A 19,938-nucleotide genomic window follows, 5' to 3' on the forward strand; every position below is an offset into this window, starting at 1 on the left:
TGAGATGTCGATTTTACTTAACTTTTGTAAAACTTATTATGAAATAATAATTCATTAATTACATTTATGCATTTCATAGGTTGATCTACTTATAAATTTCTAAACATTGAAAGGATGTTCATTTATCCTGAAAATTTTGGGGTACTCAATGACGCGCGCCAAGTACGATAAAAATTTTATTTTTTTATTTTTAAATTTTCAACAATTTTTTTTTAATTTTTTCATCTTTATGACGGTTTCTTGGTATTTTTTTGTATTTCACATATTTTTGTAGAGAATGAAAGCTATTGAAGTCTTCTTTTTTTTGTAAAGTGCAAATGTTATTGAGATGAGTTTTATAAACGTGGACTTGGCGCAATTTTTTACAGTGAAACTGTTTTTGTTCGGATTTATACTATACTACACAATATTATAATAATAATAATAAATATTAATAAATATTTACTAACAATCACACCACGTTAACTGGTCCCGTGATCAGTTCGTAAAGAACTTGTTTTACAGGTACCAGATAACGGAAATAAATGTAAGATTTTTATTATACACATACATATATTTAAGATACATCCATAACCCTGGAAAAGACATTTATATTTATCATACAAATACCTTCCCTTGGCGGGATTCGAACCCGCGACCCCCTTTTGTAGTGACCATGTCACTTACCACTACACCAGACGGCGGTTACAATATTAAAATATAAGCCTGCCTAATTAGATTAATCCGTAATCCGTGACTATACAATACATAAATAAAACATCTAGTGCTGTGCTCGCATCAGATTACAAAATTTAATCTCAAACGAAGGAAGTTTTCTTCTAAAAAATAGAGAAGCGAAAAATGAGCTTTACAACTTATCCAATCATCGCGGGTATTGTTAAAGGTACGAGAGGAAAACGTTTTTCATGTTATTTAGCGGGAAGAACAAAATCGTGAAAACTTATGGTTACAGAAAAAGTTTTTATGTTAATTATGATTTATTAATTTATCAATTATAATTTTACTATAAAGATTTAATAATTATAGTTTACTAGCGACCCGCCCTCGCTTCGCTTCGGAAACTGTAATTTATTATTGATTTCTCCACTATTTAATGGATGCTATTATACATATAAACCTTCCTCTTCAATCACTTTATCTATATAAAAAAAAAGCATTAAAATCCGTTGCATAGTTTTAAAGATGTAAGCATACATAGGGATATAGGGACAGAGAAAGCGACTTTGTTTTATACTATGTAGTGACGTTAAACCGAAGTGAAAAAAAAATCAAATCTTTAAGAGGTTTGACATTTTCAGAGATTATCATTATGCAGGTAGATATCTAGTTTGTTGAAAGATGTACATGCTGTTTTTATTATTAAAATATTTCTTCTTCTAAATCGTGTCACTCTTGACAGAGTAGTCGTGCTTGTCATGGAGTGTTGGAAGGGGCAGACTTCATGCGTATTTATTATATTTAGTCGAATGTATATTTATGTAAATCGTCATTGTAAGAATAATACGCTCGGTGAACATATTAGATATCGAGCAGCAATTCGACTACGTTCGTGTTTAAATCCCGCAGGCACGTACCAATTTTTCTAAGGAAATTCATATCTAGCACGCGTTCACGAGCGATTTCGCCAATGAAGAAATAACATCGTGGAATAAAAAAGATTGAACCGACAAGAATCGTAAAATGACACGGTGTTTTCATCTCGTCTATGACTGCCACGAGGCATGTTACAATGTCTGTAGACTCCGATAAATACTAACTATCACCTTACTATTTTGAAATTTAAAAAAGCTTATAGAATTATTTCCAAGGCGAAAAATTACGAAAGAAAAGCTTAGAGACGCAATTATGTGCATGTCCACGAGGAACGTCTATTGTTTCCTAATCGTTATTAGTTCAAAGTCATTATAATCTGTTGAAAAAATACGAAGACTATAAGTACGAAGAAATAAGTACTGATCAAATAAGTAAGATTAAAATTATAATTATATTTTTAGTCTTTATAATCTCAACATCTAAAATTGCACCCTGCAGAATCTCTGCGTCCCCCTCGTATATTATCTTATTATTTATTCAGAAAACTCAAATAACTCTGACATATTTCAAATGCGCTACACGACTCAAATATGTAAAATATACTCGAAAACAAAAAGGAACTTCCGAAGCGGCATCACGTTAACGTAGTTGAATGTTTATACACAGAACGTGTATGTAAATAAATACAGAGTCTTCCCGCAACTCCGCTAACGTGGTCGGATATAACGTAAAAATATTATCCCTCGGGGAGCCCTTTTTTACTTTTACAAGATAATTTATAGGCTATATTGTTTACGCTGGGACGAATACGAACTTATTAGTGGGCAATCTACGATAAAATATGTAGTCGGAATACTTTGTAATGTGATCGTCACAAATATTTTAAATAAAATTTAAAGTGCGAAATACGTTTTAAAGTTTTAAAGTCGCCGTGGCCTAACGGATAAAACGTCCGGTGCATTCGTGTTGAGCGATGCACCGGTGTTCGAATCTCAGGCGGGTACCAATTTTCCTAATGAAATACGTGCTCAACAAATGTTCACGATTGATTTCCAAGGTGAAGGAATAACATCGTGTAATAAAAATGAAACCCGCAAAATTTTCATTTGCGTAATTACTGGTGGTAGGACCTCTTGTGAGTCCGCGCGGATGGGTACCACCGCCCTGCCTATTTCTGCCGTGAAGCAGTAATGCGTTTCGGTTTGAAGGGTGGGGCAGCCGTTGTAACTATACGGAGATCTTAGAACTTATATCTCAAGGTGGGTGGCGCATTTACGTCGTGGATGTCTATGGGCTCCAGTAACCACTTAACATCAGGTGGGCTGTGAGCTCGTCCACCCATATAAGCAATAAAAAAAAAAAAAATACGTTTTATATAATTTCCTAGAACACGTATGAAAAAAAAGATTGAAAAAAGAACACAAAGTCACAATTTAACACATATTCAGATTTTACGCTTATTTTACAGATATTCGAAGTAGAAGTCTGTTAAAAAAATCTTTAAAACACGAATTACAGAATTCTCATTCTTGTATTATCGCAAATAAATGAAAACGTTCTTAAAACATTTTCAATATTCCATCAATTTACACTTAATTGAGTTCATCAATATAATATAAGTACAAGTTATTACAAATCCAATTTAACTAGATAAAGTTTCTATTACTGTCACACAATGAAATATTTATTAAATTTGAATTTTAGCTATCTATTAGTGAATTTTAGTTTCTAAAAATTTCTTTTTAAAGTTTATGACAAAGGTGAAGCTTTTTGAATATGCTTAAAGAATCGTATATAAAGGGTGGTGTTTCAAGTAACCTCTGCATGTACGTATGGTACAATACAACTGTATACTTTTATCAATGGTATTTTATCAATGGTTTTATGGTAGGCAGTGGCTGGCTCTGCCCCTGGCATTGCTGACGTCCATGAGCGACGGTAACCACTAACCATCAGGTGGGCCGTATGCTCGTCTGCCTACAAAGGCAATAAAAAAAAATAAAAAAAATAAAAAAATAAAAAAATTACAGTACAAATGTTTGCTAAGTGTACATACCTACGCAACTTCAATTCAATTCAAACTTCGGTTCGGTTCGGTTCAAAATAGTATGGTCACTTTATGGTGGTCTGAATTGATTGGCCTGAACAACGATTGCCAACTAAGCTTTTTCGAGCTAAATAAACGTAGTGAGTTTTCAATTTCAAATTTCAAAGCGTCCGTAACTTTTTGCTTCAGAAACCGTTAAACATCCGTAATTTTAAAATAAGTATCATGAGCTCGAGACTAATATATACAACTTGTTTTGCACGAATGCCTTGGTGAAGAAATGATAATTTTAAAAAAAGGAACATCTTATGTGAGTAAATGTGGGTAAGGGGATTTGTCCTGCCTATAGTTTGCGTTTTATTTTTCTCGAAAACCGACATGAATTCTGTTTCGAACATTATGACAACTGCTATTCCAATACATTTGAAGCCACATTATGTCGGGAGGCGGGCGTCGGTATTCACATTATGGTCCTTATGTACCACTTATACCCACTAAACACCCGAGGGGACGTGCCTTTCCATTCCAACAAAAATACTTTTAGAAAATACAAATAGTTCCCCGTTGTGCGTAAACGGTTAACAAAATAATAACCAAAAATTCTAGCATCTGCTTAGTGGACGAAACATAAAGACATTTTTTATTTTACGAATTTTAATTTAAAGGTGTTTCGGACTTTGGCGAACTTAAAATTTTATTGTGTAAATGATTCTACTGTAAAAATGAATTTATAATGCTGTGTTAAAACAAGTACCAGTGCGGTCTTTTGCTATAAAATACTTGTCCCGATCGTCTACAACTAGAAAACACTGACCTTAATATTAGAGAAAATTGGAATCTGCGGCTGTCGACATTTCAGATGCGGTTCGATCCGGCTACTTCTTTGACAAGGCCAAATTGGCATCGGAAAATCTCAGATATTCACTAATAAATAAGTTTTAGTCGCACGCTAGCCATTTGTTAGGTCTTGGTCTTGTTCCTTTTTATGGAATTAGTTGGTTCCACAACCAAATATAGTTGACTTGTATCCAAACAGATTTTGTAATATACATAATTATGTATAATAATTATCGATTTATTTTCAGTAAACAGTTTTCTGTTAAATCATTTGAAATTAAATACCTAAAACACTTTAATATAGGTAAAATACAATTTCACCGATATATATCACTGATGCCTGTCAATCCAATGCTAATCGTGTTAACGACATTTTAAAGATGAGCTTGCAAATATGCAAGGTCAGAAGAATTGGAACGTAGACCAATCATTTTCAACCTCTCTGTGGAGGATCTCTTCTTTGTCGATTCCTCCAAATAAGCTATTCATAATACCAGAGTATACACTTTTGAATACAACTATTAAGCACAGGTCACTATTCTCAATTACTAAATAATTACATTTGAGTAACATCTGAATTACCGTATGTTCCATGGGGAGTGCTCTGAGGAATTGTACGAAATGATACTCGTTTTTACCATCGCACCGCCCGCCACCGGAGTAGAGTTCATCCATACTACCACAGTGCGTTTCCAGAGGTCTTTTTTGCCACGTACCATCCGGCTATGGAATGAGCTCCCCTCCACGGTGTTTCCCGAGCGCTATGACATGTCCTTCTTCAAACGAGGCTTGTGGAGAGTATTAAACGGTAGGCAGCGGCTTGGCTCTGCCCCTGGCATTGCTGAAGTCCATGGGCGACGGTAACCACTCACCATCACACCAGCCACAACTTAGTGGTTAGTTATGCTCCCGGCATGAAGTGACTAGACGAAAGTGAGCCTTTTAAGCTTCTGCATTTGCGAAACTTCGGTTCGAAAACAGAATTTCAACAGTCAATTTACATATTAGTACAAATCGGCTTATGTAAATTGCTTATTACTCTATGATCTTCATATTTTTATAATTAATACTATTTTTACGGTTCGACCTCGTGATTATAACTAGGTCCGTGACCGCGAATATAGTGTTTGAGACATCGTAAAATGTAAAATTAATAAAGCAGTATGGATTTAACGATTAAAATGGTTTGAATTATACACAAGACTGAAGAAAACGATAAATAAAATATCCATATAATTTGAGTCTGCAACAATTTCAATTAAATACTTTTCTAAGAATAACATCGTATTATATGTATATGTATATGATATTAGACCTTACAGTACCAGAAATATTTATAGAGAGACCTTGTAGAGATGATAAAATCTATAATTAAGTCATGCAGGGTGTCCTGACTAAAAATCACAGCTAAAATCACCGTGCGACATAATATGCGTTTATGACCAATTTCAAATAATAATAATAATAATAAATAAAAATGAATATAAACGAATCTTAACTTACTCGCGAAAAATACAGGAAATACACAATCCTTACGGACATTGCATAAAGATTATAAGTTTTGCCTTTGTAAACTCAGGATTTTGACTTTATATATTTATTACGTTTTTTTTTTAATTGGGTTCTAGAGAAGCTCGCGGATAGTCTAACATTAAGTGATTACCATAACTACGATTCATCTCTCTCTCTCTCTCTCCTGAATGCAATACTACGTATTAAAATTAAACCGTGAATAAACTAAAATTTCAGTATATTAAGATAATTTTTTGATCGCAAACTGAGGTGTTCTATGCCATGAAAGTAGTTCCATTCAAAATCAAAGTGTTTTAAAATGGACATGACAATATTTTCATGGTGAAATAATAAATAAACTGTGTGGTGAAAAACAGTGAAGTGTTATGTTTTGGACACATAATGTGAATTGATGTACGTTTAACAATGTGGACGGCAGAGCTGAGTTGTATCTTCATATTATTCGGTAAGTTTTAAAGATATTTTGATTCTCTTACTTCTAATATTGTTCGTCGCATTTTTCAATTACTGTCGTTAAATAAGTTCTTAGAAATAAATAATAGTTTAAAAAAATAGCAAAATACGCTTTTATAAAAAATCCAACTAAAAACTTGAAAATATTTTTTTATAAATTTGAATTTAAAATAGTGTAAGAAAAAATGATTTTATTGTAAAAAAATATTTTCTATTTTTTAGTTTGATGTTCTATAAAAGCGTATTTTGTTAGTTTTTTTAAACTATTATTTATTTTTCATTTTTTAGTTGAATTTCAATTTTTTTGTTTTAAATATTGAATTGTCATCGGTTCTTAATAAGTATACCTAATTTCGAGTTAAACCGACGTTTTGAAGGGGTCAAAATCATGTTCAAAGATCCTGTTACATACTAACATAATATACTAACATACATACGTCTGAAGCTAATAAAAGCGTATTAAAAAAGGATGGTCTATGTCTCTATGACATGTAACGCTCGTCATGTAAAAACCGTACAAAATTTTCAGATTATTAACCATTCAATCTTAAGCCCTATGTTACTTAAAATCTAAATACAACTTTTTGGTCACATCTAAAACTAACGTGGACAGCATGCATCAGCCATTCAAAACCTTATTGATTCAATATTCTCTTCATTGAGCAAGTTTCACCCAAGAAGCTCGTTCAGCACACTCTCTATAATTAAATGTTACACATTTTCAACTTTACCACATCCCGTGCAATTCAGAACTAATAAAACTCAATTTGATGCAATGCGACTATCTAGTTTTACAACAATCGGCCGTGAACTAGTACTGAACCAAATAAAATATCGACATCTCACTACAAGAGAAAATAAAACTGTCTCTTCCATTACAATATAGAGAGAGCGCCGCAATAGGAATACTAGTACATTTAAATAGCAGTGAACATAAATCTATTCGGTTTATGTTCCACCAAACGTTATTGTTCGTTGTGGAATGCTAATATTTACGGCGCGTACGTGTAGTTTGAGATCAATTGGATCAATGATTTAGAATAACTTCAAATCATATGTATAGATACGAACAGGAGTTTGGTTATCTATATATATAAAAATGAATTGCTGGTCGTCAGTCTCGCTCGAGAACGGCTGGACCGATTTGGCTGATTTTGGTTTTGAATTATTTGTGGAAGTCCAGAGAATGTTTAAAAGGTAGATAAATACGAAAATGCTCGGAATTAAATAAAAATAACAATTTTGTTTTTCCTTTGATGTGTCCCCGTCGAACGGATTCCTTTTGTTTGTTTTAAGTTTATTTTAGACAAAAGTTTAGGTATTTTATTTATCGATTGAGGCACTACGAAGTCTACTGGGTCAGCTAGTAAATTGATAAAAATCACAGATTTTATTTTAAATGTCTATTTATTTCAAATTATCAAGAAACGTTTTTGGTCGATGCCAGGTCGAACAATGATCAAAGACAAGAAAGAACAATCATCAAAAGACGTGAATCGTATAACGATAGCTTGTAGCCAACTGGTACACATTTAATGAAAATTAACATAAACAATAAAACAAAAATGTAATCTAAGAATATAATTCTTCATTATAAAAAGAGATCGATGTATCAAAGAACAAAGTGATTTTTTTTTTCTTGAGAACAGTACTGCAGTATTTTTTTAGATTATTTTTAAAATGATCGACCTAATTACGTTCGAAGCGACTGTTAAGCAAAATTACATTAGAGAATATTATTCATTACGAAAATATAATATTTAGTATGACAAAAAATAATAGGTATAATTGCATGTATTTTGCATGCATAATTTTGAACACATTGTATTAATTTCTCGCCTTTCTCATTACTAATCTCTAAGACATCGCTCTGCGTCACAGTCGTGAATAATAAATATTTCATTTATCATAAATCTATGTTATTTCTATAATAGTACGAAATAGAAATGGTCTCTCGACGTACGTTCTGTAACGAAATCCACAATCAACTCCACCAATGAAGGAATAAAATAAAAAAATTGACCAACAGACTTAACTACATTATTTTGAAGACGTGTGCAAAATCCAATCAAAATCAGAAATGAAATTAAATATAAGCCATATATTGTACAGAACAAACTATGTAAATTCGATATCTTATTGTGAACTTGTAAAATCTCAGTATTAAAAAGCAATAAAAAAATAATTAAAAAGGAATTATATATGCTAAATTTTACACGTGGTAAGACGAAGGCATTCTCGCGTGTAATTAGTAACACTATTCTCTTACCGCCTATTTTAGTCGCAAAACGGTTAAGCACGGCTTGAAGATTAAGATAGTCTTAATGCAACACAGTGAAGATCTCGACCTCATGTCTCAAGCATTCATACTATCGACCCTGGTTATCGCTTAACCTAACCGGGAGAGTGACGAGCTGGTTCATCCATTTATGTAATAAAGAACGAAAAACTTTTCTTAGAATAAATCCAGTTCAATTTAGATCTTTGCGCACCTACTACGCACAGAACATCAAGCGGTGTGAAGCCACTCAGGAGAACACTCACGCTCTCGTAAAATTTACATTTTATTTCGTTTTAGTTGGATCGTACACTTTTATACACAATTTTCGGTTTTATAAAATCCACTTACTTCAATTTATGTTATTAGTGTGTGACCTATAAAGTGTGTGGTACTTGTTCTTCGGTGATTCCAAAAAAAATTACGACTTAATTAACGTTTTAGTATTGTGTGAAGTCTAAATAAATCGTTTTTTTATTTGAACAATAAAAAAAAACAGTCATGGCCTAAACGTAATTTGGATTCCATTTGAAATAAATGAAACCCTTTTATCTCGGCTACAACAACAGAAAATTCTTTTTCAATAATAGGCTGACTACATAATGAAATATTTGCAGAATACACCCGGATAATGCAAAAAAGAAGGAGGAATAAAAAATAACGGGACGTGACGGGAAACAAAGCACGTTTTTATCGTCGAAAGGGATCGGACTAATGGAGGCTGGACTCCAACGAGTTCGGCTATTATCGGAACATTTCCGAAAACTCTCAAAACGGAAAAAACATTTTACGAGATTCGAAGTTACTGCGGACGTATCTAAATATCACTAAATACAATTTGCCTATCCAATTCATGGCCCACTTACTAACTGAACTTTTTTTTTATACATTCTTACCATCACTTCTTACATATTTTAAACTAGTCGCGTTTAAAATTTACAAACTTAGTGTGTTTTTAAAATTATACTGAGAGCCGTTTTTCCGTTTCAAACTCCCTATAACACACTTTCAAACACTGGAGCTTATAAAGTAAAATGTTAATTTAATAAATGAATACATTTTACACTTAAACAACTCTAGTCCTACAGAGGAAAAAGTTTTTAACGTACTACCCATTCATTGAATATGGAGCGTAGTTTATTTCAAACGGTTTATATAAAAACAAAAAACAAAAACAAAATGGTTCGCTTACTAAATAAAATTAAATATAAATTTCCTGTTATTTATGATTCACATGTAAAGTTCATATCATATTTTTATGACAATTAAGTTCGTTAGTTCTGAACTTTTGTACGCTGATGTTGAAAAATAGGCATTTTTTTATGGCTTAGATGAGTGGACGAACTCACAGCCTATCTGGCGTTAAGTGGTCATTGAATCCTGCATCCCGGTCACCGTTCTCGTCGAACCCGTCGCTTGCGACGAAGGGCTCGACGAGTAAATTAACTCTCAGACACAGCCCACTGAGTTTCTCGCCAGATCTTCTCAGTGGGTCGCGTTTCCGATCCGGTGGTAGATTCTGCGAAGCACGGCTCTTGCTAGGGTTCGTGTTAGCAACGTCATCAGGTTTGAGCCCCGTGAGCTCACCTACAAACGTTAGGGTTACGCTGAAATAGCCCCTAAGGCTATCAGCTCAGGTAGGAAAAAAAAAAAAAAAAAAAAAGAATCCTGTAGACATCAACAACGTAATTGCCGCCACCCACCTTGCCCATCTTGAGAAATGAGTTCTAAATCTCAGTTTTGTAATACAACAGCTGCCCCCATGCTTCAAACTGAAACGCATTACGGCTTCACCGCAGAAATAAGCAGGGTGGCGTAATTTAACTACCACCAGTAATTCGTAGTTTAAAATTTTCGCGGTTTTGTTATTTATACGCAATATTATTCCTTCGTCTTGCAACTTATTCCTGAACATGTACGCATTTCTCTTGAAAAAATATACAACATGCCTGCGGGATTCGAACACCGGCACAGGCGCATACTAGGCTGCACTAAAAGTATCGGGAATGGAATATTTCCACTGTTCCTGTCATAGTAAAATCTTTTTAATTGAAAACTCCTTGATTTTAAAAATCGAATACCATTTATTTACTTAAAAAAAGATTCTCGGTCTTGTCACGAGGTTTTGTCAAACTTATTTAGTCGTTGAGAACATGGAATTGACTCGAGAAAATTCAAGAGCGATGATTTATTATGACTTTCGAAGTGGTTTAACACAAAAACAGTGTGTTGACCGGATGGTTTCTGCATTTGGTAATGAAGCTCCATCCAAAACCACAATTTATCGCTGGTTTGCTGAGTTTCAACGTGGACGTGTCAAGCTCAGTGATGATCCCCGTCAAGGTCGTCCAAAAACTGCAGTCACCCAAGAAAACGTTGATGCTGTACGTAAGCTGATTGAGGAAGATCGACATGTGACATACCGCGAAATTCAGGCAACTTTAGACATTGGCATGAGTCAAATACAAATAATCTTGCATGAACAATTAGGTGTAAAAAAGTTGTTTTCCCGATGGATACCGCATTCGCTCTGTGAAGAGCAAAAAGCGGCTCGCGTTACTTGGTGCGTCAGAACTCTCGAAAGATTCCACGCAGGATCCTCAAATGCTGTATACAACATTGTATCAGGTGACGAATCCTGGATATACGCGTACGAACCCGAGCCGTAAAAAGCCAGCCACGAGTTTGGGTGTTCGAAAATGAGTTAAAGCCAACAAAAATTGTTCGTTCACGGAGTGTTGCAAAAAAAATGGTGGCCACGTTTGTCTCCAAAACCGGCCATGTTACGACTATTCCTCTTGAGGGACAAAGAACGGTTAATGCAGAATGGTATGCTAGCATTTGTTTGCCACAGGTCTTTTCTGAACTCCGTAAAGAGAACTGCAACCACCGCATCATCCTCCATCACGACAATGCGAGTTCTCACACCGCGCACAGAACAAAAGAGTTTTTAGAGCAAGAAAACATAGAATTATTAGACCATCCGCCGTACAGCCCCGACCTAAGCCCTAATGATTTCTATACTTTCCCTAAAATAAAGAATAAATTGCGTGGACAGAGATTTTCATCACCTGAAGAAGCTGTGGACGCCTACAAAACAGCCATTTTGGAGACCCCAACTTCCGAATGGAATGGTTGCTTCAATGATTGGTTCCATCGTATGGAAAAATGTGTCAAATTTCGCGGAGAATACTTCGAAAAGCAATAAATACATTTTTAAATAGTAATGTTGTGTCACTTCGTTAATTCCCGAAATTTTCAGTGCCGCCCTCGTAGCTCTATACGAAGAACGTCCCTATCCTTTAGGCCATGATCTTTTCAAAATAAATACGTTTTGTTTTAATAAATCTAATTTAATACAATGTATTTTACTGGTGGTAGGACCTCTTGTGAGTCCGCACGGGTAGGTGTCCTGCCTATTTTTGCCGTGAAGCAGTAATGCGTTTCGGTTTGAAGGGTGGGGCAGCCGTTGTGACTGCATTGAGACCTCAGAATTTATGTCTCAAGGTGGGTGACGCATTTACGTTGTAGATGTGCTCCAGTAACCACTTAACACCAAGTGGGCTGTGAGCTAGTCCACCCATCTAAGCAATAAAAAAAAGAAAAAAATGCATGTACACACGACAAAAATCGTTTCTTTCTATTTCAAAATTGTCAATCTTTAAACAAAACTGCATTAAAAAACAAATTTAGATCATTGAAAAACTAGCAATAAAATTTAAAAATAATAATATCAAAATGATTAGGATTTGCTTATAATATCAGCTCAAAAGTTCAAAGACAATATATTTAAAGATCAAATTACAAAGTCAGATGAATTTATTCCAATAAATAAATTTTATTTAAAGTTTGAAATCAAAAGGAAACTTTAAGTAGGAAGTTGTAATTTCATAGAAGACTTCACGACAAACTTTCAAATACGGCTTTGCTTCACGGAAATGTTTGAGTTATAAATAGGAAGTAAATACAATATTCAACAAAACTTAATTGCCATGACTACGTAGACGAGTGTGCAGTCCACTTTGGAACTTAGCACATTTTCAAAATTAGGGGATATTTTTATAACCTTTTATAACCTTTTTTTTTTTTTTTTTCTCGGGCCGGGGGCCGATCCTCCTACGAGGTCCCCGCGCCTAGGGGGCGCGCGGGGTATGTGAGACTCAACGATCTGCAGGTGTTGAGAGCAGATCGCGGGCCCAAGGATTTTAGGGCCCACCCACTAAACGACTCCCCTGCACTCTTACACCCGACGTCCAATCTCCGTCCGGGGTCAGAACCCGTTCAGAGTAGGGGGGTTCCCGCGGTCAACACTACAACCAGACACGCGGCGCCACCCCGAGGACGCCCGACCGACGGGTCGTCGAGGCGATAGTCGGCGACCAACGACGTCAGTCTCCGCGGTACGGCGGCCCGGCCGGGCCGCCCGGGCGGTGCCGCTGGTGTTCCGGGATACCCCGCTGGGCCAGAACCAGCCTGCCGGGTCGGAACGCGATACACCGCCGACCGGGTTGCTCTTCAACAGTATGTTCAGCGACGACAGCGACGACGAAAATGCGGACTACATCGCAGTCCGCAGCCGCCGACTCGCCGTCCCGTCCTCCTGGTGCCAGCGCGCTAGAGTGACGGTAGCGTGCGGCGCAGCCTTAACCCCCTTAGGTCGCCCCGTGACCATCACCGGGAGGAGACTGCCTCCTCATAGGGGCTGGAGCTGGACAAACGCCCTCATCCGACCCCCGGCCCGACGGCGGCGGCACGGCGCCGAGAGGGAAGAAAAGCTCTCCCTCTCCCGTTCCGCCACCTCCTTCTGCGAGATGGTGGACTCGCAGAAGTCGAGCATCGCCTGCCAGGACTCGTCGCTGCCGAGCATCGTAGCCACGACGGTCGGAAGCGACAAGTCCGGTCCTATTTTTGCAACGAGGACGCGGCGCTGCTCCGCGAAAGCGGGGCAGTACGCGAGCGTGTGCTCCGCCGTGTCCTCGTTGCAGCCACTGCAGTGGTGGCACTTCGGCGTCGGCTCCCTCCGGGCGACGAGGTGCAGGTAGCGACCGAAACAGCCGTGTCCCGTGAGCACCTGCGTCGCCCGGAAGGTGAGACGTCCTCGGTCGCGATTCACCCAGTCCGAGAGGACCGGGCGGATCGCCTCGACGGTCCGTCGCCCGTAGGCGGGGTCCGCCAGGCGGCGAGACCACGCCTCGAGCACGGCACGCCGAGATTGAAGCTTCCGCGCTCGAACTTCCGCCGCGCCAGGACGCGGCTCCCCCCTAACCTTTTATAACCTAACATAACCTATTTTATAACCTAACCTAAGTTTTAACTATACTTGAGACCTTAGAACTTATATCTCAAGGTGGGTGGCGCATTTACGTTGTGGGTGTCTATAGGCTCCAGTAAACACTTAACATGAGGTGGGCTGTGAGCTCGTCCACCCATCGAAGGAATAAAAAAAATCCTGTCTTTTTTTATCGTATAGTATTCTTAAATATCATAAATTCGCTACAGTAGCCGGTCACTATAGGGTGGGTCGTTAAGTTATCTGGGTACGTACTATTGTAATGAAATTGTGCTTATAGCAAACTGACCTGTACGTCACTCTCGCCGCCGTATGCCCGCTCGCTATACATAGTTTTTAGTATCTATGTCCGTCTTTTGACAGAGAAGTGTATAATCTGTGTTCCGGGTGCTTCCGTTTTGAGCGTGAATAGCGTGCGCCCGCGTCTTATTGCAATTATCGTTTTAAATCGAAAATTGTTTGAGTTTAAGACAAGATTAGAATGCGAAATTCGATACTAGTGACTAACCCATAGTTTTAATTAATAAAAATACCCCTGAGATCTACCTCTCACTATAAGCTGTAATTGTTTTGTTTTAACAGGTGTGTCAGCCGGCGGCGGAGGTTGGGAACCTCTAGGGCAGCCGTACTTCGACAATAGTACGAAGCGCGAAGCCACCGCTGCTGTTGGACAGCCTGCGTACTTACACTGCAAAGTCCGAAACCTGGCTGATCGAGCGGTAAGCATTGTCTACAGTTGCTTTGGTATATTTGGTATTTTCCTAATTTTTTTTTTTTTTATTGCTTACATGGGTCCACCCGTGTCCACGCGGGTCCACCCGGTGTTAAGTGGTTACTGGAGCCTATAGACATCTACAACGTAAATGCGCCACCCACCTTGAGATATTTATGGTAGGCAGCGGCTTGGCTCTGCCCCTGGCATTGCTGACGTCCATGAGCGACGGTGACCACTTACCATCAGGTGGGCCGTATGCTCGTCTGCCTACAAAGGCAATAAAAAAAGTTCTAAGGTCTCAGTATAGTTACAACGGCTGCCCCACCCTTAAATCCGAAACGCGTTACTGCTTCACGGCAGAAATAGGCAGGGCGGTGCTACCTACCCGTGCGAACTCACAAGAGGTCCTACCATCCTACTTACCATCCAGTAAGATTAAGTAAGTAATTTCCTCAAGACCATCATGTAATTTAGGATAAAGTATAAACTGCTTGTTCTAGTGTTATTTATTACCTACAACACATTAACAATTATTGTGATAAATTTAGGCAATTAAATCTCAGTATACAGAACGATGAGTGTGAATTAATGTGTGCGTCGTTAGCCAAACGTTGTCGAATCTGTCATTGTCAGGGACATTGGGTTATTTGCCTCCTCTTCATCAAAAAATATTATACGACCTACGAGTAAGGAGATGAACATTAACTATATCTAATTCAAATTGCAGTCCACTTAAGGTTTTTGTTCACAGACAATGAACATATTGTATTCAACATTTTGTTCGATTTTCATAATGAGCCTTAATTTGAAGGTCATAGAGAAAGAAACAAGGTTAAAGTTTCAATTCCAGAATGACGCAATCAATAAGAGAGATAACATTAGATTTATTACCAAATGAAAAGTACACTTTCGTAACTAAATGCACAAGGTTAACAATGATATTTTTACTGCCATTCTTAGACAGGGCGTACAGCCTACCTAATAATAGGTAGTCACCATCACTAATGGGCATGAACTGTTCCAAAGACACAGCCAAAATTCTGTCTATTGCCAAAATGATTATGATTTTATTTGTTTAAAATGATAATTTAATTTTATATTGCAAAAAGATACCAAGCTTGAATGAAAGTTTAAAAATACTATTAATATTCTTTGCTTTATTTCCAAACTTTAATACAATTTTGAAACCAAATCATCATCTTGAGCTAAAGTTCGTTTAGTTTAAGCATTTTTAAACGATAAAAGTTTAAACGGTATCACAAATCCAAATGATAAAATGGAAATGACTCTTGAGGCCACTGACCAGACTGCATCTACTGGTCTATAATAATAGACATAGAAAGGTCAGGAACTGTTTGCAATTTCGAAATTTATTAAGCATAATAAAATTAGATCTATATGAGAGACATTTTACAAACATAGGACATAAATTATAAATGAAAATAGTTTAGTCAAAACTAATCCAAATTCGTAGCTTATTTTAGGTTTGCCTCTCGATACCTCAAAGTTTCTAAGTCAACCTTCCACGCGATCGTGAAGAACTTTTATGCTGAAGGAAAAGGGTCTGATAAAATTAAGAAACACGAAAATTTTTGAGGTTGCTTAGAGTTACTGGTAGTGTACTTCTGCCGCGGTGCATAGCGTCCGTGGGTTAAGCTGGAGAAATTTTTAGAAGAGTCAAAACTCACTGCCTTATGATCTAGAGGATACTTTACTATTGCCGAGGTAATTAAACGAGTGATAGCCCATTCGATCGTGAATATATACAGGGCCGCGTAGACCTCCGGCTGCGTCTGTGTGAGAAATACATGAAACGCCTATTTTTACGAATCTTCATGTTTCAATGTATTTTTTTTTTATTATTTGTTAATTTTGACTTATTGTTTTGACGTCAATGTGGGAGATATTTTGTTCTAAAAATGCATTATATGTTTTGTTATTTACAAGGCATATGTTCCGTCTATTGTACCTATTTACTTAAAGAATTTGTTGTTGTGTAAGTGTAACAACATAAATAATTTCGGTGCCGGCGCGCTTACTGTCTTGACGCCTGTGCGCACCGCACACTTAGCACACAGAGGCGGCGCGGTCCTGAATATACCTATAGTGTATCTATCGGCTGATGAATATCACCTATGCCAGAAGCACTGGGGGACGGCGGGATGGATGTAATGTGCTCTGCGTAAACCCTGTCCCGCCGTCTCAATAGCTCCGACTGGGTTCCCACACGGTCCGGGGTAGGGCGCCGGCTGTGAGCGGCAGGAGTTTTTAGTGAGGTTCGACTCCCACATACCCCACCTGCCGTGCGGGTGGGGATCCGGCGATTCTCTCCTGTAAAAAAAAAAAAAAAAAGCCAGAAGCACTATGTGTAAACTTCAGTGCTATAATAATTATCTCAGGAATGTATTCAATATTTACTAGTAACAACTATATTTGTCTTTAAATGTCGTTTGCGCGTTCAGTTCACATTGTTAAATTGAGAAAACTTACATGACGATTTTAAATCATGTAGAGTTACATTGCGTTTTAGATTTTTTCCTTTACATGTACTCTACATTATGATTTGTTCAGAAAATAGATTGTTTCATATTTTATCAACGAACATAACCTCTATTTTATTTCTATGTAAAATATCTTAATGTATAATTTTTATACCTACAATTATAGTTTTAGTTTATTTCAGGATCAATCCACGCCATTCCGTATCAATTGTATTTTCCGCGCGCCGGATTTTCACGGTCTGACAATAAATAGAGCTGCAATTGCAATCTGATATTCCGCGAATTTTCGCTCATTAGTAACGTGTTCATTTGGCAGTCTTAACTCTGTTCGTGAATTCGAACTATATTGCATCGTAACTAAAGCCGTATCATTGTATTTTACTACACCGATTATTGCATTTAACCTCGTCACTTCGCGATCGTTAATGGATTTTATTTGACATGAAAAAAATATCTTAAATTAAAAAATACTAATATCAATCACGTAACGCATATTAGTATTTAAAGCTCCCTTTATCATGATTCCAGAATCATCAATCAATAGAACAGTTACAAATATACAACTGTATTAGTTCATTTTGTAGTCATCAGAAATACACATAACATATCATCCATAACTCATCACGAAACTGTAATGATGGAACAGCTAGAGTTGGGTGAAAGATTGTGTGGTGGCTACAAAATCTACGGCCGCGTCCACGTAGAACGATATCAACCTATTTTCATTCAAAACTGTAAAAAGCAATGAAAATGGGATAGAACAATGACGAGAAAATAAGATGAATAAAAAAAGTGGTTTAACATGTAAATGCTTTATTAAATTTGTCATTATCTTATAATGATATAGAATACCACATACTTAAGAGGATATATTTAAAGAGATCTTATATAAATATATTTAGGTTTAAGTTGCATTACATTCAGACATTATATTTAAAGTCGTAGCTTACATCATAATTTATCTGAATGACAATGACAAGTATCTATGAATTCAGAAGATAACCACATAAATACACTAATGATCACAAACCAATAATTTTCACTTATCAACACACATGTGAAGGTTTTTTTTTTATTGCTTAGATGGGTGGACGAGCTCACAGCCCACCTGGTGTTAAGTGGTTACTGGAGCCGATAGACATCTACAACGTAAACGCGCCACCCACCTCGAGATATAAGTTCTACGGTCTCAGTATAGTTACAACGGCTGCCCCACCCTTCGAACCGAAACGCATTACTGCTTCACGGCGGAAATAGGCGGGGTGGTGGTACCTACCCGTGCGGACTCCCAAGAGGTCCTACCACCAGTGATGAAATTATATGTAATTTACATACAATTTTCAATATAACCTTACATTAGCAAATTAAATAAAAACACTAGCAATAATCAGTCATACAAATAATAGAAGCCGCCCGCAACGTAGGATCATCCTAATATACAGTAAACATCATATATCAAACGAACGAAATCTGCTCATAATAAATGTCAACAGGAAAGACAAATCGTTCTTGTTTATCTTCCTACAAGGACGGTAATTGAAACAAAAGACCTAGACCTTTTTGGACCTTTGCTTATGTAACGTAATAGCTACATGTAAATTTTCTTTTAGTTTGATTTTCTATCATAAATTGAAGTTTTTTCGATTTTATTTCTTTGAATATATTTAGTTTATTTAAGTGTGAGGTACACAACGAATTTGAAGGTAAGATGTAATTAATCATTTTATGAAAAAACATCGATTTCTTTAAACTGCTCGGGAAAATATGTCTGATGTACCATGAATAGCGTACGGAGCTCCATAACAATCGGTTGAAATAGCATAAACATACAAACCTACGTCTAAAGATTGATCTACTCTTTTATCTATGCGTTAAAGATAGATAGGATAGATTCAATAATTTATATATGTATTCAATGTTATTTGTATGTAATGGTTACAATTAAGATTAATGCAGGTAGTCTGACACTTATGTCGCTATCCCGCGAACACCCATCGCTCATCTTTCAATGAAAACCTCGTTATTCATTTCTATCACTTTAACATGTATCTTCAATGTGACAATATATTAATTACGCCACCATTTCCAAAGAGAGCCACATTACTTTGAAGCGTCTCTGGCCTAATAAATGAGACGCTCTGTTTCCGTGTTTCAAGTAATGGGAATATGTCGTTCGAGTCTCGCGAGCTAGTGCCATTTTTCATTGTAAACTTACACCGAGCATATGCTCACCGACAACTAAGACTTTTAAAGGAAAATGTATAGTGAAATCCGCAGAATTAATTTTACGCATACGTAACTTATTAGGCTCCATTTGACTTCAAAAGTCTCAAGATGGACAGCCGCATTTACGCTGTGATGTCTCCGGTAGCCAGAATCATAGCACCAGTAGACGTTCCGTAAAGTCATTTGCCCGTTTAGGGCACTAAAACCATAAGAGAACCAAAGCATCTCTCCTGGCTTAACTCTTTTCACTACTTCATTTAATTTTGTATTCTATTGATTTACATCTATACTAATATATATTAACAACAGTGGTTTTTACGGATGTTCCGTTATAACTACTGAACTATGCATTCGATTGACTTGAAACTTGGTATCCATGTAGGAAATACATGTACTTAATGGATAGGCTAATATTTATATGAGTGTTTGACTCCCTAAACGAGTTGCGGGGGCGCTAATGATGAGAATCTTTGTGGGGGTGAGAAATAATAATGTTAATTTTAAATGCCCAGCGAAGCGGACGGG

The 19,938-nt window shown here is 36.9% G+C and overlaps 1 protein-coding gene across 3 annotated transcripts in view; it reads left to right on the plus strand.

Annotated features, from left to right (window-relative positions):
* LOC114240339 (zwei Ig domain protein zig-8) overlaps positions 1-19,938 on the plus strand; it is a 49,703-nt gene that overhangs the window by 11,462 nt on the left and 18,303 nt on the right. For all 3 annotated transcript variants that reach the window (XM_028170856.2, XM_089736225.1, XM_089736226.1), the window contains exons 2-3: positions 6,167-6,395; positions 14,554-14,690. In XM_028170856.2, the coding sequence (XP_028026657.2) occupies positions 6,356-6,395; positions 14,554-14,690 (177 nt within the window). In that variant the 5' untranslated portion in view covers positions 6,167-6,355. The remainder of the gene's footprint in view (positions 1-6,166; positions 6,396-14,553; positions 14,691-19,938) is intronic.

The sequence above is a fragment of the Bombyx mandarina genome, chromosome 21 (assembly GCF_030267445.1).
Source record: "Bombyx mandarina strain Sakado chromosome 21, ASM3026744v2".
Taxonomy (NCBI): domain Eukaryota; kingdom Metazoa; phylum Arthropoda; class Insecta; order Lepidoptera; family Bombycidae; genus Bombyx; species Bombyx mandarina.